The 25,278-nt window shown below is 39.3% G+C and overlaps 2 protein-coding genes and 8 non-coding genes across 14 annotated transcripts in view; all 10 read left to right on the forward strand.

Moving 5' to 3' along the window:
• The window catches only part of osbpl9 (oxysterol binding protein-like 9), a 29,868-nt gene extending 14,735 nt beyond the window's left edge, over positions 1-15,133 (forward strand). For 3 of the 4 annotated variants that reach the window (XM_058638000.1, XM_058638002.1, XM_058638003.1), the window contains 20 exons: positions 617-712; positions 1,117-1,164; positions 3,328-3,357; positions 3,446-3,496; positions 4,366-4,404; positions 7,385-7,478; positions 7,931-8,035; positions 8,790-8,949; positions 9,716-9,828; positions 10,029-10,147; positions 10,300-10,385; positions 10,501-10,681; positions 10,975-11,059; positions 11,297-11,407; positions 11,508-11,571; positions 11,668-11,808; positions 11,896-11,974; positions 12,217-12,308; positions 12,412-12,547; positions 13,276-15,133. In XM_058638000.1, the coding sequence (XP_058493983.1) occupies positions 617-712; positions 1,117-1,164; positions 3,328-3,357; positions 3,446-3,496; positions 4,366-4,404; positions 7,385-7,478; positions 7,931-8,035; positions 8,790-8,949; positions 9,716-9,828; positions 10,029-10,147; positions 10,300-10,385; positions 10,501-10,681; positions 10,975-11,059; positions 11,297-11,407; positions 11,508-11,571; positions 11,668-11,808; positions 11,896-11,974; positions 12,217-12,308; positions 12,412-12,547; positions 13,276-13,350 (1,905 nt within the window). In that variant the 3' untranslated portion in view covers positions 13,351-15,133. The remainder of the gene's footprint in view (positions 1-616; positions 713-1,116; positions 1,165-3,327; positions 3,358-3,445; positions 3,497-4,365; positions 4,405-7,384; positions 7,479-7,930; positions 8,036-8,789; positions 8,950-9,715; positions 9,829-10,028; positions 10,148-10,299; positions 10,386-10,500; positions 10,682-10,974; positions 11,060-11,296; positions 11,408-11,507; positions 11,572-11,667; positions 11,809-11,895; positions 11,975-12,216; positions 12,309-12,411; positions 12,548-13,275) is intronic. The other variant, XM_058638001.1, reaches the window with a different exon arrangement.
• Positions 15,134-16,872: 1,739 nt separating this feature from the next.
• On the forward strand, positions 16,873-16,954 carry LOC131466274 (small nucleolar RNA SNORD74). The gene has a single exon (XR_009241405.1). It is a non-coding gene; the product is annotated as a small nucleolar RNA SNORD74 (small nucleolar RNA).
• A 282-nt stretch (positions 16,955-17,236) lies between these two features.
• LOC131466280 (small nucleolar RNA SNORD75) lies at positions 17,237-17,305 on the forward strand. Its single transcript, XR_009241411.1, has one exon. It is a non-coding gene; the product is annotated as a small nucleolar RNA SNORD75 (small nucleolar RNA).
• Positions 17,306-17,965: 660 nt separating this feature from the next.
• LOC131466281 (small nucleolar RNA SNORD79) lies at positions 17,966-18,048 on the forward strand. Its single transcript, XR_009241412.1, has one exon. It is a non-coding gene; the product is annotated as a small nucleolar RNA SNORD79 (small nucleolar RNA).
• Positions 18,049-18,206: 158 nt separating this feature from the next.
• LOC131466277 (small nucleolar RNA snR60/Z15/Z230/Z193/J17) lies at positions 18,207-18,290 on the forward strand. The gene has a single exon (XR_009241408.1). It is a non-coding gene; the product is annotated as a small nucleolar RNA snR60/Z15/Z230/Z193/J17 (small nucleolar RNA).
• A 200-nt stretch (positions 18,291-18,490) lies between these two features.
• Positions 18,491-18,572, forward strand: LOC131466276 (small nucleolar RNA snR60/Z15/Z230/Z193/J17). The gene has a single exon (XR_009241407.1). It is a non-coding gene; the product is annotated as a small nucleolar RNA snR60/Z15/Z230/Z193/J17 (small nucleolar RNA).
• A 553-nt stretch (positions 18,573-19,125) lies between these two features.
• LOC131466275 (small nucleolar RNA SNORD74) lies at positions 19,126-19,207 on the forward strand. The gene has a single exon (XR_009241406.1). It is a non-coding gene; the product is annotated as a small nucleolar RNA SNORD74 (small nucleolar RNA).
• A 571-nt stretch (positions 19,208-19,778) lies between these two features.
• LOC131466279 (small nucleolar RNA SNORD78) lies at positions 19,779-19,841 on the forward strand. The gene has a single exon (XR_009241410.1). It is a non-coding gene; the product is annotated as a small nucleolar RNA SNORD78 (small nucleolar RNA).
• Positions 19,842-19,998: 157 nt separating this feature from the next.
• Positions 19,999-20,073, forward strand: LOC131466285 (small nucleolar RNA SNORD47). The gene has a single exon (XR_009241415.1). It is a non-coding gene; the product is annotated as a small nucleolar RNA SNORD47 (small nucleolar RNA).
• A 1,108-nt stretch (positions 20,074-21,181) lies between these two features.
• Positions 21,182-24,668, forward strand: tor3a (torsin family 3, member A). Of its 2 annotated transcripts, XM_058638155.1 has the most exons (6): positions 21,226-21,711; positions 21,849-21,971; positions 22,897-23,162; positions 23,689-23,864; positions 24,071-24,195; positions 24,421-24,668. In XM_058638155.1, the coding sequence occupies exons 1-6, from the start codon at positions 21,459-21,461 to the stop codon at positions 24,666-24,668; spliced, it is 1,191 nt and encodes a 396-aa protein (XP_058494138.1). In that variant the 5' UTR covers positions 21,226-21,458. The 2 variants fall into 2 exon arrangements, with proteins under 2 accessions (XP_058494139.1, XP_058494138.1); XM_058638156.1 differs by lacking the exon at positions 21,849-21,971 and having other exon boundaries at positions 21,182-21,711.
• Positions 24,669-25,278: the final 610 nt, after the last annotated feature.

The raw sequence follows: 25,278 nt of genomic DNA on the forward strand, positions 1-25,278 counted from the left end.
AGGGTTGAACAATCTGAGTGAAGTATATATTGCATTGCAGTTTGATAGAAGTCAAACTTCAGTTCGTTCCTGCCATGTTATATATTTCAGACATGATGGATCATTACCACATGATACCTTCAAATATTAACTTTTGTGATGTAAAAATCTCTTAAATTGTTATTACCTAAGAATATTATATTTTAGATATGTTAGATTGGAATGGATCATAAAACTGATAAAATTGAATTTTAGCCTTTGTGATTTGAAATGGCAGTTTAAAATAGAGTTCCCTGATTTAGTTTTGCTTAAGTCTGACATTTTAGTCATGGCAGGCAGACAGACATAGCTGCTTGCCTTTCATGTGGCCTTAAACAATAGTATATTCATATATATCCTTTCATACAGTAAGTTGCTGAAAGAGCTGTTGATATTTCTGTTCACCATGTTTTGTAATAGTTTACTTTGCCTATAGGGCCATGAAATGACAGGCATGAGCCAATGAGTGGGTGTACACATTCATTTATTGATAATAGGTGAATACATGACCCGGAATCGGAATGGTGATTGTGTGAATATGAAAATGTGAGTTTGATTATGGCTGCACTGATACTCAGTTGTGTTTTGTTTTCCTCAGGAGGCCGAGACAGGATTTGTTCCAAGTGTCCAAGACTTTGATAAGAAGCTTGCTGAAGCTGATGCCTACCTACAGATTCTGATTGACCAATTAAAGGTAGGAATCAGTGGAGAAACATTTTTATATTCAGTGTTAGCTAAAGATCTAGGTGAAATGGTCAATTTGAAAAAAGAAATCCAGTTTCCAAATAGCATCATATTGCATATTGTCATGCTTGTGCTTGAATCTGTTTTAAATCATGATCTTCCCTTTACTTGTTTTTTTTTCTCTCACTCTTTTTCAACAAAGCAGAAGTTATTTAAAATCCAGATTTGTGGTAGTTTGGTGATAAAACAGGAAATATGTATTTAAAGAAGCAGCAGTTTATTGTCTCGTGCAGAATATCTTAATGTGTCCTTGGTAAGAAGAGCTTGCTGCTGCCCACCACATCGTCTGTACAGATTCACCTTATCATTTCAGTACTCATTTTGGCTCACATTACATCTTTCTCTCACACACAGCTGTTTGATGAGAAGATCAAGGACTGCAAAGAGGATGAATCACGCAGAGTGAGTACCAGCAGAGCTGCTCTGTCCTTGTGTCCTGGCTTTCTGGTCTATGTTCTCACTGTCATTAGAGCTATGACTAACAGCAGGGAAAAAGGCTGACACAGGAGGTACAGACTATAATATCTGCTGTTTGTCTGTTTAAAGATATCAGAATATCCAGTGTGAATGCTGAGTCAGCATCCACAATAGTGCTGGATGATGAGCTCCAAAAAGGATATCACGATGAACATTTTCAAATCAGTCAATATCTAGATGTGTCATGATAAATGTCAGATCATTGATGACTGGTTTTTGCTTTTTAATGAAAATGAAATCCACATGTAAATTGTGGTTTTAGAATTTTATATGGGCAGAAAGAAAAAATAATTGTTAAACACAGACACATTTTAGACATCTGGGGTAAGACATTTAAAGGGATAACTTTTGGTATATATTCAAGTATCTTTGTCCAATATTCACCAATATACTGAGCCTCTGCTGCACTCCAATAAAATTAAGTTATATTGCATTATATATTGTCATTAAATTATTGCCCAGCCTGAATCCACACTACTGTTTTACATTCTATATTATTATTATTATTATTATGAATCTCATTACCATTTTGGCACAAAATCCTTCCACAATTCTTGAATTTTTTAGAACTTTTTCCCCCCTTTAAAAATTAATAAAGAAGGATCTGTATTCGGGCTGCCATGGAAATCGTGGTAGTTTAAGAGGCATCCCTTCAACTAAATGCCCCATGTAGTCTGATTTCAAACTCAGAAAGTAATAGCCAGTAGACTGTTGAGTTGAATGTTCGTCACAAAGCCAGATATCATCCATTTCCCTCCAGGTTAGAGTAAGATGAAGGGAAGTTAAACAGGAAGTTGAAGACGCAGAGTACTGCAGAGTACTGCAGCTCTGTAAAAAGCAGACCGGGGGAATTATAGGGATCAGATATACTCAGTCTGTCAAGTGTTGCGATATATCAGTTAATCTCCATAGATTTAAAGTGCGTCGTGAACTCTGACAGATTAAATCCAGCTCTCGTTCCATTCATATTGCCGCATCTGAGGCTGCCAACATGTTGGCTCATAGAAGTAACATGATGTCCGGAGCTCTTTCGTACTCCTGTCTGATTTTGTTTCCAGTAAGTCAGGCATACACATATCACTGTTTATTTTTTTACCGTGGATAAATTGTCGTAAAGTTGTAGAGCATTGTAAAGGGTTGTTATCGACTGGTATTGCAAACAATGGCTAGCCCGAGATATGTTTGCACCCATGTTTTTTCCAGCCTCTCAACTGGAACGTGTTCATCTCAGAGGTGACGCCACTCACAGTTCCTAACTCTGACTTCCAATGTAAATGGAACGCACCATATCAGCCGTCTATCTGTGCATGGCAAATGGGGTGTGGATCAAAGCTAGAGCGTTAATACTTTTTTTGTGCAACTTGCTAAGGTGTGCAAAGGAAATAGAAAAAGGAGGCAGTAATGCAAAGAAGAGAAAAATCTTCAGATATTCCACTTCTTTGTTATAAAATGTATTATGGTGGTTCAGAAAGTGACAGTTCTTATCGACCTTGGCATTTGTGTTCAGAAAACACATTTTAAAAATGTATTAAATATGGTGGTTCTTTATAGAGCATGATTATGATTACGTTTACATACAGATCATTTATTTGAGATAGACTCAACTGTAACACTCTCTAGCCCCACCAAAAAATGTCCTCATTGTGACTGGCAGACTTGTAATCATAGAGGATTTGCTGCTTTTCTCAGTTTAATATCATCATCAACATTTATAAACCAGTTACTGTTTTTATTATAGTGGCTAAGCTGTCTATTTTCTCTGAACTTAAATTATTTGGGTACAGTGGTATTTATTTGTTTTGAGAGAAGCAGCTGAGTTTCAGCATGTGTCAGTGGCCTCTTGTTTTGTTTTGTTTTAACAGATGCAATGTGATTCACTTCCTCTCTGACAACTTGTCATGATGACCGGTCTTCACTATGAGAACTTATCTTGTTGAATACAAATGCTGTTCCAATACAGTGGGAGATTATTACCCTGACATTTTACATTTGACTTGCTGTTCATGTGGTTGAACCAGCATTTATGCCTTTAAAGCTTGTTTTTGTGTTCAAATGGCTGATTTTTACAGCCCTCTTTTCTTTTCACAGAAAATTGAAAATTTGAAGGAGACTACTTGTGTAAGTCACAACTGAAAACATTTTTGTTACTGTCTTTTAACTTTGACTTGATGATTTCTGAATTCTGTTTGGTTTGTTTCTCTTTCAGAGTATGGTAGAGTCCATCAAGCACTGCATTGTACTGCTGCAAATTGCCAAGGTAAATGCAATATAAATGTTTGTTTGACCTCTGTATCTTGGTCTGTCCTTTTACCATAAGCATTTGTTCTTGTGAGAGCACATCAGCTCTGTGCACTGTGTTACTGTGTGTGTGTGCTTCTGGGATAGTTCCCTGCTTACAGTTGCTCTCTGGGTGTGATAGCTTGATGAGGGTGTGCCCCGTATTTGTTTCATCACATGTTCCACTTAACCCTTTAAAAGGAAGTGGAGCAACCTCTTCTGATTCATGTGGTTGTTGGGTGAGACTTGATTTCTTTTTTTTTACTAAAACACAGTTACATAAGTAAAACATTTACTTATGAACAGGATTCAAAGAAACATTTTCAGTATTTAGATGGTTAAAACATACCTACCTACCACAGTCAGAGTAAAATATTAAGAAGTATGTTCAATTGCTAAGTCTCTCATTTAAATATGTTTACATCACTATAGTAACTACTTTGTGTCTCTTAACCTTTTAATTTAATTTCTTATTTTTAACCCAGATTTTGGCAGGGTTAGGAGTGATAGGACACTTGTTTGGGCCATGATGTCTATTGACGTAAACCTATTCAACTGAAAGCATGGAAATTATTCATTACCAAATTTTCAGAAGCTCAAAGCCTATAAAAAATTAGAACTGTATGAATACAGATTGGCTTGATAGTCCTGAAAAGAAACAATGGGAGTATTTTACCATGTGATGAAAGAATTACTGCATGTGGCAGGTTGGTGAACATTTTGACCTCCATGTGAAAGGAGAGATGGGTGTCATTGCTCTCTTCACCACAGATGCTCAGGATGCTTTATGAAATGACTCTTGAACCGTCTTACACAACTAGTCTAACATTGTCTTCTCAAAATTTTAAGGACCAAAGTAACGAACAGCAACATGCAAACGGACTTATAGTAAGTTTGACGATCTCGCTCCATGACAAAAATTTAAATCAAACAAACTGCTAACTTTCTTTTCTGGCTTTGTTTATTCCTACTGAAGAAAAGCAGATACATCAGATCTTTTTAGTGCATGCTGTCTCACTTAGTGATACCCTTATCTGAAGCTCTTTTTCCTCATCTCTGTCACATCTGTCCTTTTAATGAACTAATTCCTGATTTCGTCTGGGATTTAAATTCTTTTTGCAATGGTGGGGGAACTATTCTTTATCAGGATATGAAATGTGAACATGTATGTGTGTGTGAGCAAGTGTTTATATGTGCAAAGACCATACATGTGTGTTTGCATGTGAGAAAATGTTGCACCTTACTAATTCACTATTGATTTATTTTATCCACACTGCCTGCTTATTGAGCTACTGAGCACCAATAGCTGAAAAGATATCCAGACAACGCTCTGCAGGCAATCTGTATTAATGTCAAAGACACCTTCAGAGGTTCAGCATGTTTCACACACATTTGCTTTATGTTACTGTCGAAGGTTTCCCAAAGCATATAGATTGATTTCCCATCTTCCAGTTGCGCACAACATGTTGTGTAAACATTGAAGCATGTATCAATGATATGAAGCATTTAAGCATGCATTAGATGGATGATCTGTTCGGGAATTTCAAATAATATTACAGTCATGTCATCATGCAGTTGTGAACTGGGAGAGTGTTTTTAGCTGCCAATTCTCAAGGCATTCTTTTCCAATCAGTCTTACCCACAACTGTATGCAGTCAAATGACACTTTTATTGAACAAGCAATAGAGCAATCCAAGCAGCTTCCTGGAAGGAAGACAATCAATCTAAAACATTTCTTTATGCTTTGGAAAATGGTGGGCAGCATAATGTGAATGGGTTATAGTTAATGGACTAACACATGGACAACCTCTTGTGTGATCCTTGGAGAGGAATCCCACATGGGGCTGTACAGCTCATAGACCTGCATTGCTCACATATCCGGCTTATTCTTACAGTCATTAAGTACAGTATTAGTATTGCATCATATAAAGAGAAGTGTGTAACCTCTGTCCACACATTTAACTGCACATGTTTTATATCCTATAAGCTTTGTGCTGTCAGTATAGCTGCAGCTTTAGAAAATCTAAATGTCACGTTGCCTGTGCCTCCATAACGCTAAGAAAACAGTAACTGCATTGTAGTACTTTGTTTACAGTAACTCAAACACTAGTTGCATGTTTAATTAACCTTGTCAAACACTTCACTGCTAGAGGGATTTTACTGAAGTGCAAGGAAACACTAAACCACACACCCTAAAGGCCTATGTATATGTACATGTGTATATATGTATATATATGTATGTGTATATATATATGTATGTGTATATATATATATATGCATATATATATGTGTGTATATATATATGTGTATATATGTATATATATATCTTTTTTTAATAATGTCTCTTCATTTGGCTAAGCTTTGCTCTGCTTGAGCTACCAGCTGTATTAATATCACAGTTAAAAAAATACCAATCATAGGCTCTTGCCTTACTTTCATAGAGGCACATGGACAAATACTATTTATGTATATAATGTGGAAACAAAACCAAGTCCTAATAATACTCACCAAAAATATTATGAGTATTATTCAATTCAGAAAAGCAATGATAACGAGCTGGCCAAACTTGGCCTACTACTCACAGCCCAGAGTCAAAGCACAGACATGATAGTGACTAATTTTCTGTTCTTTTTGAGTAAAATCAAAAAGAACAGAACATTAATTAAAAACCTGAGTAGAAACAAGGTTGGGGTGGGACCAGCCGCTATCAGCAAGTTCAAATAACACATCACATTGATTAGATCTCATTTGGTGAGTTATTGGAACATACGGGTCAATATGGTTTTACTTTGTTCACTCGTGTTGCTGTTGGTGTTCCTGTCAATTGGGTCATTGGTGCCACTGACCTCATTACACATAAACAGTCTCTGCCTGGTGTGTGTATATTTGTTTCTGTCTGTATACACTTGACACAATGATGTTAATGTACCGTAGCACTGATGAGGGCAGTTTACTGCTTGCATGTGTAATGGGGCCGATGATTATCAATTAATCCGCTGATATTTTCTTGGTTAATGGATGTTTTTTTTTTTGGTCCATAAAATGTCAGAAAATGTTGACAGTTTTTTTTCCCCAAACAACAAAATGATGATCTCAAATGTCTTGTTTTGACCACAGACCCAAATTATTAATTTTTAATGATTTATTTGTTATATGGAGAAAAGAAACACATAAATATTCACATTTAAAATGTAAAAAAAAAAAAAAAATCTGAATATGTTTTGATTATTAAAAAAAAAACACTGAAACCGATTAACTGACTATCAAAATAATAAGTAACAGAGTGTCTACCGATTTATACCGCAGGGAAATGAAAAGACAGAGATAGTTGAAACATGGTGCATTTATCTTTCAGCTCATCACTTAGTCACCGTGTGAAGCTACTGCTGTCATTGGAATCTCAAGCTTCGTTGTTGGTTTCATATTGATTAGTCATGAAACCTGCTAACATCTTTCCAGGAAATGGAGACAAAGGAAACCGATCTGCTTGTGGTCTGGTGTGCATATACTATATTTCACTGCTCTTGTTGCTGCATATGTATAGCATTAAGGGGATCTATTAGCAACGCACAAGCTGCTATTTTTAGAGTTTACATCCACACCTACCTTGGATGTAAAAAGTTTCCATTTTGGTTAGCATGTAGCCATATTTGGTTCTACATGTTGGTAACATGTTGGCTCATCTTTTTGGCTGATGATTTCATTTCTGACTGTAGAGTGTGCAGGCCAAGCTGAAGTGTGCATTTTGTTACCTGTTTAACAGCAGTGTATACTGGTAAAGAGAAGGTTGTTTTGTGCTGTGCTTTGAGTGTCTGATGTCAAGTTGATGTTGTTGATGGTTGTTGCTGTTTGTATGTGCTTCATCTAGAGCACCATTAACCCAGTGGATGGGATCTACCAGCCACCTCTGGATACTCCTGTAGTCAACACCACAATGCCAACACAGACCACACTACCAACAGGTACATGATCAGCTGCCTTCAAACCGCCATGCGGGATCAAGAGCTTTACCCAGAGCTTAATATTTTGTAACATACTCAGAGCTGAAAACAGCGCCCTCTGTTGTTTGCAACCTAATCTCAACATTTTCATTCAGTACTCGCTGTTGTAATGGAATATTTAAAGCCAACAAATGTCTTTTTTTTATTTTATTAACTGAAATTATATTGAGTCACTATTTTGTCTCTAAGAAATGTTTCACAGATTTCAGTCCTTCATTGTTCACTAAACGAATTGGCTACGTTTATTAAGATCTTGCTACATTTTTGGACTTATTTTGTACTGTTGACACTGATAAACATGAATAGACTTCATTATCCATCTCACAGCACTGGGAACCTCTGGAATCATGGAATGTTTTTAATTGTGATTTGGCTTCAGTAATAACTCATCTGCTTTTTGTTTTTGCTTAAAGATGCTTCTCAGGTGTGTAAATCAGACCAACGACCTTCCACATTACCTGTTGGCCCTGTTGTCACGGTGATGGGCAGTCTGCAAACCCCAACTCCCAACAGCACAGGTGAAAGTTCACTTAACTGCATCAGCCACTGTTAGGAAATAGTATTATTTGTTCCATTCAAAAATATTGCAGCTTAATTTCCTAGCTGTTCTGGTGCTTCCAGTCTTATTACATTATCTTCTTAATTAGCAGTTGAAGTTTTCTCAGTTGCCCTGGAATATTTACGTTTACATTTCTTTTCTCATCACAATCCATGTTGGCATACAAGTTAGGAAAGTGTTGCCCTCAGAGACAGCTGACAAGATTGGTGTCCATTTACATACTTTTGGCGCTTTCAATTAAATCCCATATAGGGCAATTTGGGGTTTTTACATGCTACATGGAATAAAAACTAAGCTTGAACAAAAAAAGTGATGGTAAATTGTTGCTGCACTCCTCTGAGTGCTGTGTAAATTAAGAAGTCAAGTACAAAAGCAAGGGACAGCAGAGGTTCTTGCCTATTCGTCTTCTGTGCTGAGGCAGCAGTATTAAAATGCTGTGCTGTGCATTAAGGAGGCAGGCCGCATGCTCAAGAGTACTGTCAATATGCTCTGCAGAGGAAGCAATCGCAGTATTAAAAATTGGTTACTGTTCATGGTCTGCTGCGCTGGGCTCAGGAATGAGTGCTCCAATTGAAACATTATGTTGCTTTGATCGTCTTCATCTGTTTGCTGTATGAATGAAGCTGCCTTATTATTGGATCCTTCACATTATATAGTAAACACTGCAAGAGAATACCGGTTGAATGTTTTTTTTTTTTCCCTTCTTACATCAGGGAGTGGCCCATCAGGCCCCAGCAGTGGCATCGCCTCCCCGGCTCACATGCCCCTGCCCTCACACTCAGTGCCAGATTTCTCCTATTCCTCCAGCGAGGATGAGTTCTACGACGCTGATGAGTTTTACCAGAGCAGCACTTCACCCAAACACTGCATAGAGTGAGTATAGCACCACTCCACCCCACTTCATTCTAGGGCTGTCACTTTTGCCAAAAATCAAGTTCGAACGACTTAAAGACTCATAATTATTTCAAATAAATTCCACCACCCCTCAGAGAACACACTCTCGGAGCGCACAGATGTCCCTGACACATAGATATTTATGAGCCAGCTTACAGAGAGTTGTGATTACTTTATGTACCACATGTCTCTCCACCAAAGTAGGGGGTTTACATCTGCAGATTGAAACACCCTGCTCACATAGGCTTACATCTCCAAGGTACTGTCTGCTGTGGCTGACATATGATATGGTAGGAAACCTTACGTGCATCCTGTGGTGGACTTCTACTACCTAAATAGGCGCTTGTGCGATATGTGTGGGTAATTACAGTTCGATCTTGAACTTTACATCCTACATTCTAAATAATATTGAATTTTGAATGAAAGGTGACAGCCCTACCTCTTTGCAGCCTACACTGTTCAGAGAGAATGTATTGCTTCAGCAATGTTGTAACCAGAGAAAGCACTCAGAGAGTGCATCCCTACATTAAGGCTGCTCATTTTCCCACATCACCACCGAAATCTATTAATAAAAATAGATAAATGAAAAATGCATCTTAGAGCGAATAAAAATCCCGCCGCATAGGCAGTTAAAGAGAGGTCTACAGCAAAATTGCCTGTGAAATCTTACTCAATTTTATCTTAATCTCTCCCCCTGCTTCCTGCTTCTTTTCCGCTCCCTTTTACCTCCTCTTTTTACCCCCAGTCCCTCAGGGCCCACAGCTGCCCCTCCCCTAACCAATGAAGAAACTGCATTGAAACGACCAGACACTACTGAGTCCCTCAACTCGACCATGTCCAATGGTACCACAGAAGCAGGTAAATGAGGAAAACTTATGCGATCTTTCTCCCAAATAATATCCTTTTATCTCGTCTTATCTCATCTCACAAATATAGCAAGTTACTTTTACCTCTTTCTCCCTTTAACTATGTCAAATTGATTTCTGTTGCACGTGGAAAAGCAGGGAACTCAATGCATTTACAGCCAAATAAGACATGTCCTCTGCTGTTGCCGTCAGATATGTTTGACAGTCATGATGACCGCGATGATGACGGGGAGGGCGAGTCTGTGGAGGAGCACAAGAGTGTCATCATGCATTTGCTCTCTCAAGTTCGTTTGGGCATGGACCTCACAAAGGTAAAGAGCTGGAGCACTGCACTAATGTCTGTATAAGCTCTCTCCCACTGCAGTGCAGATAATCCTCCATTTACTCACTATCATCATCTGTATGAACTGTTTCTTTTCAACAACCAGCAGCTTTAGTTTTCCTCCTTCCTCTTATTTCTCAGGTGGTCCTGCCTACGTTCATCTTAGAGAGGAGATCTTTGTTGGAAATGTACGCAGACTTCTTTGCACATCCCGATTTATTTGTAAGGTATGTGCCATTTCCACAACTCATCTGTTAGGTCCAAGTTATTGTTTAAATAAAAAATAAAAAAAAAAAGGACATCAAAGACTGAAAACTGTGCCTTCTATCTGAATTCCACCAGTATTGCTGAGCAGTTGGAGGCCCGGGAGCGCATGGTACATGTGGTAAAATGGTACCTGTCAGCCTTCCATGCAGGGAGGAAAGGCTCAGTAGCCAAGAAACCTTACAATCCAATCCTGGGAGAAGTTTTCTACTGTCACTGGGATCTGCCCTGCGAGGCAGAGGAGCCCTCCCCACACACGGTGAGAACACTCGCCTCTGTAGTCAGCAGGGTTTCCACCCTGTTTTTATGCGCATTTTAGATAGATGCAAAGTAGTGCAGTAGAAATAGTTTCAACAAACAAGAGGCCATTTAGAAATTACACAACTGAAACATTCATCCCATGTCTGCATTTTGCTGCTCTGGAAAAATAGTGGAAATGATTTATGCAGCACTCGATATTTTTTTTTTATACATCTAATCAAAATTGACGTCCTGCATATTTTTTGTGTTCATACAAGTATGGGTTTAATCAGTTTTTTTGTTATTGTTCAGGAGACGGTTTCAGAGGGTCCAGTTCCGTGGTCTTCATCCAACAGTGTGTGTTTTGTGGCAGAGCAGGTCTCTCACCACCCACCCAGTGAGTGTCCAAACTTGTTTTACACGATTTCCCTGCCCTACAAGAAGCCTTAAAGAAAAATAACACCTCAGCCATGACTTTTTTTGAAACTAATTTACCTTTCAAATTTGAACTGAGCTTGAGCTGAAAATTGTAAAGCAAATATGTACTGAAGTGTTCCAGTGTTTTGTGAAGGTACATGCTTGTTTGCTAGACTCTCACTGAGATGTTGCCGCTTAAAATCTCTTCTCTCTGCAGTATCTGCATTCTACGCAGAGTGTTTAAATAAGAAAATCCAGTTCAACGCTCACATCTGGACAAAGTCTAAGTTCTTAGGCATGTCCATAGGTGTCCACAACATTGGCCAAGGTATACAAAAAGACTCTGATACACTTCAAAGTATACATTTTTACACCCTCTGTTACAACCAAGTGTCGTGATTTTTTTTTTACCTTCTTTTTTACCCCAGGTTGTGTGTCATGTTTGGAGCATGATGAACATTACATTCTCACCTTTCCTAATGGATATGGCAGGTGTGTGTGTGTGTGTTACTGTTGCTCTGTGTTCATCTATGTCATTACCACTTAAGCGCTGTCTGTTCATGAACGTTGGCTTCGCTGTGTGTCCAGGTCGATTCTGACTGTGCCGTGGGTGGAGCTGGGTGGAGAGTGCAACATCTCCTGCTCCAAGTCGGGTTACAGTGCAAACATAGTTTTCCACACCAAACCTTTCTATGGAGGAAAGAAGCACAGGATCACTGCTGAGATTTTGTAAGAGGAAACAAGTTAATAGCTATCTAATGACAGTGGATTTCAAAAAGATAAGTAAACATTATTTTTTGTTTATGTCTGTTGCAGTCCACCTAATGATAAGAAGTCTTTCTGCTCCATTGAAGGAGAATGGAATGGAGTGATGTATGCCAAATGGGCCACTGGGGTGAGTCCAAATTTGTTTCTTTTATTCTTCTTTTATCTTTTTTTATCTTTTTTCTTTGAGGTACTGGGGGGTGTGAATTAGATTAGACAATAATCACTATCATACTAGTAATTATTTATGAGTTCAGCCAAAACAAACTTTGCTTTGCCTTTAGGAATAACAACTAAAGGAAAGAATTTTGCACTAAATAAAATGAATACATGACAACAAAAATGAATGTGTATTATTGTGCTTTTTTCTAGGAGAACACTGTGTTCATAGACACTAAGAGGTTGGGTATCATCAAAAAGAAAGTGAGAAAGCTGGAAGACCAGCTTGCATACGAGTCCCGAAGGTGAGAAATGAATGCAGCTCTTTTGTTCGTTGTTTTCATGTAGATCTTCATGAAAAGACAAAAACGCTTCATAGAAAATACTTTTATCTCTTTCAACTATCAGATTGTGGAGAGACGTGACTCTGAACCTGAAGCTGAAAGACATTGAATCAGCAACAGATGCCAAACATCGTTTGGAGGAGAAACAAAGAGCCGAAGCAAGAGAGAGGAAGGAGAATGAGCAGCAGTGGGAGACGAGGGTGAGTCTGCCTGCCTTTGTTTTTCACTTACATGAATGAACATGAACATGAACACTAATCCCAATAAATCACTGGATGTATATTCTTTTCATTCACATAAAACACAGTAAATGAGATTGCTCTGTTTTCTAAATAAATCTTTGCAAAGAATAGTGGATTTTTGGCATTTTTGCATAATGGGAGCACAGGATGAGCAGAATTACGCCGTCATTTACCTGACGCTGGGACTGGAATCAAAAGTAGAAAAATGGAAACTGAATGTGTAAAAACAAAAACTGGGGGTAAAAAATTATCTTGTGTAGAATAAAGTTATTACAAGCATATAAGTTGTGAATGAGTGCAGCTATGAAGTCCCTTCACTCTCTCAGTCTGCTCACTTTCACTTTAGTTAGTTAACTTTGCTTGCATTTTCATCTGCTCTCCCTCTCTGTGTTGGAAATCCTCCTCACTCCGTGTATATTTCACACGTCATGGGTTCAGACTGCTCTGGTCCGTGCCGAAATATTCCATAGTCTCTGTCATTAGCATTCAAAATAATTACAGCAAAAATCTTATTCTATGATGGAAGTAAATCCAATACCCGAAATACAATTGTCTTGAAGTCTTACATATTTCTGTTTATTTTAAAGTTTTCATTTTGTTGTAAAAAGTAATAGTTGTGTTGTGCAGAGCTGATGTTAAATTAAAAATAACCTAAACTAATTGTTATTGCTTGTTTGTTCCTGTAGCTATTCCACGAGGACGGGGAGTGCTGGGTCTACGACGAGCCTCTATTAAAGAGATTAGTCTCTCAGAGGCAATGAGAAGACTACGCACACTCGGATACACATACGTATGCATAAAGAAATGCACACTCAGAGTCTTTATAAGAACTCTTTTGCAAAACCACTTCTTATCCAAGCCTTGGAATGACTGATGATTGAATATGTACACAGCTTTGCATTTAACTGTAAAACAACAAATGTATGTAATAATACGGGGAAAGTATCAAAGATGTAACATAAAAATTAGACACTCTTCTCTGATTTGGGCAAACTCACTTCCACCACCAATGTGAGACTCTTCACCACAGAGAGGAGTTTGGAGCAGCATCTACACATTTCACCTCTCAACGTCAGTCTCTTGACCACATCCATCATCAGCTCCATGCGACAAACCGGAGCAGCACTCATTTCCTTACACACATGTTTTTTGTCGGGAGGAAGGGTAAAGGGGTGTGTGGATGGTGTTCAAATCAAATAAACCTTGACTAAAACAAAACAAACAGCGCTCGACATCTCAGGGAATCTGGTAACTGAGGAGAAAAGCTGCTGCCCCCTCTGAGAGCCTGACAGCCTTATAACTGTGGAACAGATGAATCTTAAAGGGGCGGGGGATGCAATCTCTGCTTGCCTGCAACTAGACATAACTGTTGTTTATATATAGATATGATATACATATGATGGATATATAAATATATATTCTTTTTTATTTTCAATGCTCTTTTTGTTTATTTTTCTTGCAATAGTGTAAAATATTTGAGGATATAAACTTGATGGCTTTACATCTTTAGGAATCATTCCATTTACCGTTTTTTTTGATATTCTGTTCTGCCAGCTATTTGGTCCTTCCCACAGTTCCTGTCTCAAGTGTTACTCGGAGGTAAAAAAAAAAATCCCTGCAGAACCCACAGCACAGATTTATGAAATATATGCAATTTAAAAAGAATCTGCATTGCCTGTCAATGGACAGATTTGTGTGTGTCCTATATGCCAAAAAAGGTTTGGAGAAGAGACTATAGGGACTTAAATCAAGGTCCTCTTAATATGTTTCCATGTTACCTGAAGGCATTTATGAACAAATAATTGTTTACATCTTTTTGTCTTTGGATTGCTGGTCTGTGATGAGGATGTAAAGCTTGGACTGAGTCTGTGGTGTGTGGAGACAGTAAGGAGAGAGAAAAAGAGCAACATGAGTGGACACATGAAATGCTGCTACAGTTCAGTTGTTTTTTTCCCATTGTTTTTCAAGATAACCACATAGAGGGCAATGTTTAGCCTAACCTACACCTCTGCTTTTTAAATCATCTTTTCATTCTTTATTTTACAGATGCATAAGTTAAATTGAGATGCTTTCATACTTGGATGAGATACAGAAATTTTAAAACAGGAAATACATTTCGCCTGAAAATGCATAAGAATATTTGTTATGTGCGATTGGATCGAGTGAATATTAAAAGAAACTTTGAGTCTTAAACTCAGTTAACCTGGTGAATGGATTTATAGACATGGTGCAGCCAGGGGAACACAAATTGGAAATTCAAACACATGTGGTTGCTTCCTCTAAAGCAGAAGAATGCTTTTAGAAAGAATGCTCGTAAAAATTCAGACTCCTAGATACATTTGAAGTTTATTACTTTATTTCTTCTATGTTTTGTCTTTGTAAATTTTATTAAATCGAGGCCTTGCCGTACATTTCAGTATCAGTCTGTCACCTGAGAGAGACCAATCAAAGCAAATGTATTTTTTATTTCCTTCTGATCATAACCAATGATTGTATCAGATCCTCCTCTTTATTGATGCATAATATTAAACCTCCTAGAGTTTATTTCTGTCAGATCTTGTCGTGGTTCTTTCAAAGCACGTCCCCTCCAGTGGCATTGCACAGAACATCTTACATCATTGTACATACTGCCACATTGATATGCAAAGTTATGATAATGAGCATGGCAAACATTACTCTTACATGTTGAATATTTGCAGCAACACAAACCACATTCACTGTCATAAACTCAGTTGGCATTGTGTCAGGTTTGCCCGGCTAAAACTACTGAAGTCTAACAATTACAAATATTTATAAATGCAAGGAACATCGGTCTGTTGATCTGAAAGGATGGTCTTGGTTTGTGTGATATACTTTTACGTCAAAATGCAAAACGTATGCTTTGGCGAGTTTGGGCCGATGTTGAAACATGACGAAGCAAAATGGCAGTCACCGTGAAGCAAGACCTGAAGTACATGTAAAAGGAAATTCTACATAAACCCAAACAATCTTTATTTAAAAGAGATTGTACACATAAACAAACATTCTTATGGACTAGATAGTCAATGTCTGCCACTAAGATTGTGCTTGCTATTTAGTTTTTGTTCATTCCAGCTGGAATGTGTTTAAACCGCTCACTCTCCAAGTTCCAGAGTCCATAGAGGAAGTCAGCAATTTTACATCCCAGTTCAAAGGAGTTGTTTATTCACTCCTGCCTCCATTAGTAAATTCAAATATCTTTTAACTGCAGTGTTTAAATTTCTCCAGTAGTCTTTCCTGGAGCCACATGTCTAGCATAAATACAGTACATACCTCGTACAACCGCCATTAAAAAACAATTATTAAAGAAAATTTCTCACACTATGGTATAATGCGTTAATAATACCATACAATAGCCTCTCTAAAAGTACTGTGTGGTTACATTTACAATTTTATAACGACTTACAACGAGCTCAAGCGGAATAAAGTCTTACGAAACAGCTCTTCAGTTACACAGCAGCGAGCAGGGCCGTAACTTTATTGACAACATAAGCCACTAACATTTGATGGATATCATCACCGCCCCAACACACTCGGTCATGGCAACACACCACAAAATCACTACCAATTCAACACCAAACATCCCCAGAACACAGCAGGGCACAACAACAACAACACTCAGAACATGCACACCGAACATCAAACTGAAACACATCACAACAACAGTTTTATCAACACACAAGAACCCACTCCCATGAGTCTCTGCGCCATCAGCGCTCACCGTCCGCAAACTGCTACAAACAGGTACTGCTCCGGTCACTACACTATTATTTTGGTATGTTTCTCAACAATAATTACAGGTTATTTTAGTTACTCTTTTTAAGCAATTTACATTTTGAACCATTGAGTTGTTTTTCTGAAACCATGCCTACATGGATTGGCTCAGCAGAGGGTGCTGTTCTTCAAACTATTTTTTTTCCCATAAGTCTGTGCGACATCTCTTATAAAAACGCCTCGCGCCCCTCTGCTCTCTCTCATTCGCTCCATCTACATGCAACGGGTAAGTCCCTCATCTTGTTGCGCTAAGCTCTAGTTTCAATTCTAGAACTTTTTACTATTCTTCTGTCTTCTAAGACCCTTCTCTCTCTATTTGTGTATCATGCTGAGCCTAGAGTGTGGTTTTCATTAGTTTTTCAACTAAAAGGAAGGAAGGAGTGAGTTCTTCCTAGCCTAGCTTACGTTAGCGTTAACAGTAGGCCCGAGCCACGTGTTGTCCTCAGCATGTAGAGATGCTAACCCCTCTCAGGCCAAGGCTGCGTCATTGTCCTTTTGCTATGTGATGAAATAAATGTTGGTAGGGACATCTGAATTACTGTGACGAAACGCCAACATCTCTGACTGCATGGGACAATAGATTAATACTAGTTTAGTGTCTTTTATGACGACAGTGGACCAACAGCATCTTCTGCGCAGTTAACTTCAATATTGATTGTTATTTTCAGCACTTAAATCAGGTTTTGGGTTAATTTTAAGTAAGAATCCAGCATGAGTTTTAGTTCAGTTTAACATTTAGAGTTTTTCAACTAAAGAGCGTTTTCTTTTCTCAGGTTTGAAATGGATGCAGGTTTTGCTAGTCCAGTTGCTGCTCTGGTAATTATGTTCACTTACCCCTTTTTATGCTTGTGTTGAAGTCGCTGATGATATTACATGTAAGAGTAGTGGACAGAAGAGATTTCTGAGCAATTTCGTACTGAGACTTCTGTAGTTGGCTGGGCTCTCTTGATCTTAACTTTATAGTACTAATGTTTTGTCCCCCACAGGCTGCAAGAAGGTTCAGAGAGATGAACCCACAAAGGTAAAGCTCAGTGTATTTAGTGTCTTTCAAGATGGGTTTATGGTTCTCTTTAGGGCTTTGTTCTGCATTTACATATGCATACATTTACTACAGCATTGTTGGGAAACCAGAAATTGGTTTCCTGAACATACATGCTCTCTAAATATGGTTCAAAAGTTCTCACTTTCTGAACTAGATACTTATTGATCATCGTAACTTGAGTAAACCGATTATCTTGGATTCACATGTGCTTAACCTAAGGTCCATAAAAATGTTTGGACTGCAGTTTCCAAACACTGCACGCAACATGCCCAAGAGAAACATCAGTCCACCTATGATCTTGCCAATGGCCCCGGTGCTCCTGTGATGACATTTATTTGCTACTCTTGAAAAGATAGATGATGATCCTCTCAACCCACCAAGTTGATTTATCTGAGGCACTAACATTATAAAATCTCAAAATTTAAAGCCCATTTTGTTGGCTAATTGTGTTCTGTTCCTGCAGGTGTGATGGTGGTGACCTGACGGGCAGCATGGGACCAGGTAATTAAAGTTACTTGATGAACTTGACCTAGTGGCCTGAAACCTGTCAATGATGACTTTTGTTTAAAAAACATTGGGAATCTCTCTGAAAAAGAGTGAAAGATAACTTTATTCTGATGCAGTGTAGACCTTGAAGATGAATTCAAGATAAGATTTTGTGCCGTTATAAACATGGTGTCTTGTCTTACAGGTCTCCATGCTTGTGGATCTGGCTTGAATGTTCTTGGCTGAGTTTCAGGTGTGTTTGGTTATCTTCTAATTTCAACATGTTGAATATCAAGTTCTGACACAATGATGATCCCATAGTTCAACAGATTAACAATGACGAAGTAGCGTTTGTCTTTCGCTCCTAACTGACATGTCAGCCTGTGACCTAGAAAGTAGTTTGTTTTCAGAGAGCATATTTTAAAACGTATTATTTTTACAGTGGACTGGCAATCTGTCCAGGGTGTACCCCATCAGCTGAGATTGGCGCTGTGACCCTCATGTGGAGGACAAAGTGGTCAATGGATGTGCTTCCACAAGAAAAGGGTGTGTAAAGCTGAATAAATGTGATTCTTTGATGCTTGACACAGTGATGATCCCATAGTTCAACAGATTAACAATGACGAAGTTGCTATTGTCTTTCGCTCCTAACTGATGTGTCAAAACTGACTTTTTAGCTTTGTAGTTTTTTAAAGCCCAGTACTAACATTTGCTTCTCAACATATGCATTTCAACAGGCATTTGACCCTGGCTGAAGAAATCTTCACAGCCTTTTGGTGCGTATCTTCCCATGTGGACAGTATAGCTATCATATAACATTCAGATTTGATGAGTTAGAATCAGGTCTCTGATCCAGTTGAGGATAACTGTCATGCATTCTGATCTGTATTATAAGCAAGATTGGAATTATTTTTGTCCTCCCATTATCTCATGTTACTCTTTCTTTACAGACTAAAATGGAATCATGAGCAGTTATGTGGACAAGATGTCTCACAAGAATGAGGTATGAAAATTAAATGTTCTTAGTCTATTAAGACCCTTCTCTCTATTTGTGTGTCCTGCTGAGCCTAGATTGTGGTCATTAGTTTTTCAACTAAAAGGAAGGAGTGAGTTCTTCCTAGCCTAGCTTACATTAGCGTTAACAGTAGGCCCGAGCCACGTGTTGTCCTCAACATGTAGAGATGCTAACTGCTCTCAGGCCAAGGCTGTGTCATTTCCTTTTGCTATGTGATGAAATAAATGTTGGTAGGGACATCTGAATTACTGTGACGAAACGCCAACATCTCTGACTGCATGGGACAATAGATTAATACTAGTTTAGTGTCTTTTATGACAACAATGGACCAACAGCATCTCCTGCGCAGTTAACTTCAATATTGATTGTCATTTTCAGCACTTAAATCAGAGGTTTTGGGTTAATTTTAAAACGTTTTCTTTGCTTCTAAATCTTTGAGATAAATGAGATGAATCATTATCGCATGTAACTCTTTCTTTACAGACTAAAATGGCATCATGAGCAGTTATGTGGACAAGATGTCTCACAAGACTGAGGTATGAAAATTAAATGTTCTTAGTCTATTAAGTGGATTAATCCACCTCATCTGGGTCTGCACATTAAAAGCATCTGTTTTTTGTGGCCCTCGACTGACCTTTGTGATGACAATTGAAGACTGACTAAAAATCATGGAGTCTGTTCATATTAGCTCTAGCTGACTGGTCAGTGTTGAAAAGTTACCTCAATATTTCATTTGCATGTTCAATTTATACATCTGTCTTCAGCAGGTTATCGCTCACTAAGGCCTGGCTGGGACTGGATCAATTGAGGTGAGAATTATTTTTTAAACGGTGAAAATGAAATGCTTCTCATGGGTTCAGTGATGTGAAACAAATGTCTGACCTGAACCTTAATGTGGACAAAATGTTACTGAGTAACCATGGAAAATAACAGTTTTCCTGACCAGTCTCTGACTTGTAATAAGATTTTTCTCTCTCCTGCAGGAAATGGCTGCGTGTCTTGGCCTTACCATGGTAAGCACTTTTATTCTAAACTGGTCACCAGTGAATTTTGTGATTAGAGTAGATGGACCACTATCTGTGATGAAAAGATTCTGCCAAATGAGTTCCCCTGATTATAACCCTATACCGTTCCATTTTGTCTGAGTTTGTGGTCGACAATGCACTCTAGACCTGTGCTCATGTTAGTACGTGGTAGTAATGAAACATTTGTTTTCCCACAGGAATACATGTGCCAAGTCCTTGGGTCCAAGGAGTGTGAGCCAGCTGATTCATCTCTGGAGAGGAACATTCTTCTATACAGAAGCCATTTATGGGTTGCCACAAGGATGCATGCTGGCATTACTGACTATGTGATCCTGTAGAAAATGGCATTTAAAAACCATCTTTGGCAAAGGTGATTTTAATGTTCCCAGAGACATTGAGCTTGAAGTGATTTACAGAATCTATTTAATGAAATGTTTTCGAACGGTAGTACTTGTCTCCTTGCATACCAGAATTTCACAATTTTGAATAAATAATTGAAATAAACATGCATGTTGTGGTTGATTGTTATGGATGGGACTGAGTCACGTGGTTTGACTATATGGCCCCGGATGTGACGTAGGGGTCGAGTAAACTATGCTAACTGAAATAAATAACTGCCATCTTCAGCGGTGATTCTGTCGAGCATGATCGGTGCTTTATTATAAACGCCCGCCAATAAGTGGATGACGTTGGATACGGTGACCGCCCACAAGCGACGAAAGCAATGAGGAAACGAGCGCACTTCGGTTCAACTGCTGGTGTTCGCAGGCGGAAGTAACCTCGCGGCGCAGGCTTTCCGTAGACGACCATGTCCACGTAAATCAACAGCGTATGGCTGCAGACCGGAGCCTCCCGTCTCGAGCCTTGAATCCACCCCCCAAAGGAAAATAATTTACAAAATAAAAGCTTGCGTCTCGTCTGTTGCCATAAACATAAAATGACACTTGTAAATTGCATAAAACATATTGTTCAACGTGAGGTTTATGCTCCACAATTTAACCTTCGTGGATATGCCTCAGTAAAGGCCAAAGTGTATGGCCTCAGTCTTACTCATCGGTTGCAGAATCAAGGGTGGGGATCTTCGGAGTAGATCCCCCGCAACTCCTCTCGCCTTCCTCTTCCAACTACCCTATGGGTATGGCAAAAGCAAAACAAAAGCATACTTGTGATCTACCATCCTATGACCATGTATTTTTTGCAAATACGTGACTACACAAACAGCCACTCTGTTTCAAACATAGTATAATATACCTGGCATGCAGCTCTTGTACAAACAGTAGCATCTGGAGCAATGTATGACAGAGTACATGAGCTGATATTCACTGACAAACGTCAGCGTTACACGCTGATGCTGTTTCGGGTGGCTAAGGAATCGCATGTTTCCTCAAATAAACAACTATACACAGATATATATAATCCGCGAATTGTATTTTGGACTGCGTGTGCTTGCTGTACACTCTGGGTTGTACACGCCCATGCATGTGACGGGAGGGCCCGAGAGGTGATGGCATGAGACGAGAGGCTCCAGGCTGCAGCCATACCCGTCTCACAAGTCGATGTCGTGTGGAGTCTGTCCCCGGAGCAGCGTCTTCCCCAATGTTGGTGCGGTGGTTCCTGCTTCTGCTCGGGACTCTGTCCACACAGGCCGACTTGTTCCAGTTCGACAGCATCACCAACGTCTCCTCTTACTATTTTAATTACATTTATTGTAACATATGGGAGGGGGAGTGTCAGCCCAGCCAAGACGATGCTTCACAGCAAGGTAGGAAACAAAGAAATTAACAGATACACATTTGTTTAGGTAAATAAATCAAATCTAAACAATATGAGGCTAGTCACATGACGAACCTAGCCGCGACTGCTTACTGCACGTTCATAAAACCCGGTTTATTGTGTCAGTTCCCAGCAGAGAACTGTGGGCAGGTTTTCCTCAGGACTACATCAGTGTGCTGCATCAGTGGTACTGTAGCCTGGGCCAGTGCTGCGAGTCTGGAGACTGTAGGGTAACCAACAACATCACAGGTATTCAGATACCGTCAGTCCGATTAACATGGTGCCCGGTACACAATACACGAGACAGCTAATGTGCAACACCCACGAGATGATCATCTCACTTTCTCTTCATCTTGTCCTCATTTGTGATGTCAGGCTTGTTGTTGTTGCTCATATACTCAATGAATGGCAGTTTATTTGGTACAGTTGTTCAGTTGCTTGTAGTTGACACACATATCAAATTGGCTAATCACAGCATTAAGACATGTAGACATGGTCAAGAAGACGACCTGCTGACGTTCAGTGGAGTGGGAAAGAAAGATTCATTTAAGTGAATTTGAACTTGGTGTGGTTGTTGGTGCCAGACAGGCTAGTCTGAGTATTTCAGAAACTGCTGACCTGGGATTTTCTCACACAACCATCTCTAGAGTTTATATTTAATACTCTTTACCTCCTACTTTGTTGTGATTTTGGCTGTTGTAACACTGCAAATTTCCCCACATGGGATGAATACAGGATTATCTGGTCAGAGAAAGATGAAAGCGTCTAGTGAGTAACAGCTCTCTGCTTTGCTGATGTCAGAGGAGAAGATCCAGATTATAGACCAGAGTATTAGAGAGGTAACAGTAAATCATAACAAAATTATAACAAAGGTTGAATATGTTAATATTTAAGCACTAAATTGTTATTAAATGTTTTCCCTTAGATGAATCACTTGTTTCTGTTCGTTTTATTTCCATTAAGAAGTTAAAAACCAAAATTGACTGGTTTCGTCAAATGTCCGATCTTAAGATATCGGACATTTCATTGTGATTGACTGACTTGAGACATTTTTTACTATTAAAACATTTAAAGCCTTATCGCACACGGTATGAATACAAATATTCAGAGCATTTCATCATTGCTGAGGTTCTTTATCACTGACATTTAGGATTTTGCACTTTCTTTTGGGCAGGTCTGGCACGGGACCTTCAAACAAAGCTCCATGGGCAGCACCTTGCTCAGTCTGTGGTCCTGAAAGCCATCCAGGGTTTTATCATCGACCCAGAGTCCAACAAGCCACTCACCCTCTCCTTCCATGGCTGGTCTGGCACTGGCAAGAACTTTGTGGCCCGGATCATCGCTGATAACCTGTATCGTGACGGGGTCAAGAGTGAGTGCGTGCGCTTGTTCATTGCCCCGTTCCACTTCCCACACGCCAGGCTTGTGGACACATACAAGGTAAAATACGGACCGTGCCGTACTCCCACAGTTGTAGTTAAATGTTTAGTTTATGTTTTGTAATTCACTGTATAAAAGATGACGATCAGATCAGACATTGATCCCAGCACTGACGTGTGTGCTTAGAATTTGTCTAGACAGGACAAACATGTTGGAATGGTCCCATCTAAGGCCATTCTTGCACAAGTGAAATCAGATTCAACAAAGCGTGGTACGTAGGATAACCTTTCAACTTAGCCTGTCAGAATCTGCTGAATTTGTAAATGTGGACTTCTAAACTCTGAATTATTTGCTGTGACTACGTGTCTCTACATGCTCTGTCCTTTGTAAATGATAACAGATCACAACCGTCTCTAGTGTAGTATTTAACAAAAATATTAATAAGGTAAGCTTATTTTAAATAACCTAACCTTTAAATAACCTTAAATAACCAAGACCCTCAACAAAGTTAGAAATAGATCTGTGTCCATTGTCTTGTGTGTTTATTAGTGTTTTTAAACACTGTAGTCCTTATCTTTGTATTAAGGGCCAGCTGCGGGAAGCCATACGGGACATGGTGTTGCGTTGTCCTCAGACTCTGTTCATCTTTGACGAGGCTGAGAAGCTTCACCCGGGCCTCATCGATGCCATCAAGCCTTACATGGATCACTATGACAATGTTGATGGGGTTAGCTACCGGAGAGCCATCTTCCTCTTCCTCAGGTTGGTCCTTTACCATGACATGTCCTAAGCTGAGCCAGAAAATTGTTTCTTTTCACGTTTCGCTTGCTGAGTAGCATTAAAAACACCACAGCCCTCCTTTTTTGCATTTCTCAAACATTTTCAGATGCTGCATGTAAGCGAACCCTCACTTTTCTCCGCCACCGTAGACCTCATGTATTTTTTTGCTGTGTCTTCTGTCTCTACAGTAATATTGGTGGTGCAACAATCAATGATGTAGCCCTGGATTTTTGGCACTCTGGTCAAAACCGAGAGGACATCGGTATGGAAGACCTGGAGCATCGACTTCGAACTGAAACTATGGAATCTCAAGGTTTGCTGCAGTGCTCTCTTGAGCTGTTTCTCTACCCGTTTACTTCAGGGTCAACTCTTCTGATTGACCAAAACAATTAGCTGAAAGCTGCAGAGAACTGCAGATGGGGGATATTGATTTTTGGCAGTTATCCTTTCACATTAAAACAAATCCTTTGTACTATCATATTCATCATAACAACATTAAAAGGCGGGGCTTGAAATTTGTGGTTTTTATCTCATCCAGGTGGGTTTGCGCAGAGTGAGTTGATGTCTGGTCACCTGATCGACTTCTATGTGCCCTTCTTGCCCCTGGAATATCGCCATGTGAAGCTTTGTGCACGAGATGCCTACATAGCCCGAGGTCTGGAGACAGATGAAGCTACGCTGGATGAGGTGGCTAAGGCGATGCTGTATGTCCCTAAAGAGGAGAGACTTTTCTCAGCCCAGGGATGCAAGTCTGTACCCCAGAGGATCAACTTCTTTCTGCCCTAGAAAGAGAGAAATGGAGGATAAGGGAGATAACTTTACCTGCCTCTGCACACAGAGCCACAGCGGAGATGTGCATTGTTTGCTCTGCTCTATGTACTCCCTTCACTCACACATACACAATGCACAGACACAGATACAACCCGTGTCTGTCCATGTCCCTCAGAAAAGACATAGGTCCAGCATTAAGACAGGAAGGCAGTGTGAGGGTTACCCTTGCCGTAATCGTAGGAAAAGTTCACGTCAGACCGTGAAGCTCCAGCTGCCAGGTTTGAAACCTCACAGTGTGGAAATGAAGAAATTAAGTTGTGCAGTGGATGTCATAGTGGAATACACACATTATTTATTTCTGGGCCTTGGTATCACTTTAAATTCCCTGAATGAATTTAATTCCGACATGGTCCTGATTTGACTACATTTTCAATTCAATATCAATTTATTTTGAGATATTTCAGTTTCAATTCCAATTTTGTTTGATTATGAAAGATTTCCACAAACTGTATATAATGTGGATCTCTCTAACCTAGTGCGTCATTATGAATATTATTGTTTACTTAAAAAAATTGACCCCAAAGTAGTTACATTAAAGTACTTTTTTATTTATTATAACCACAAC

Source organism: Solea solea, chromosome 9 (assembly GCF_958295425.1).
Source record: "Solea solea chromosome 9, fSolSol10.1, whole genome shotgun sequence".
Lineage (NCBI taxonomy): Eukaryota > Metazoa > Chordata > Actinopteri > Pleuronectiformes > Soleidae > Solea > Solea solea.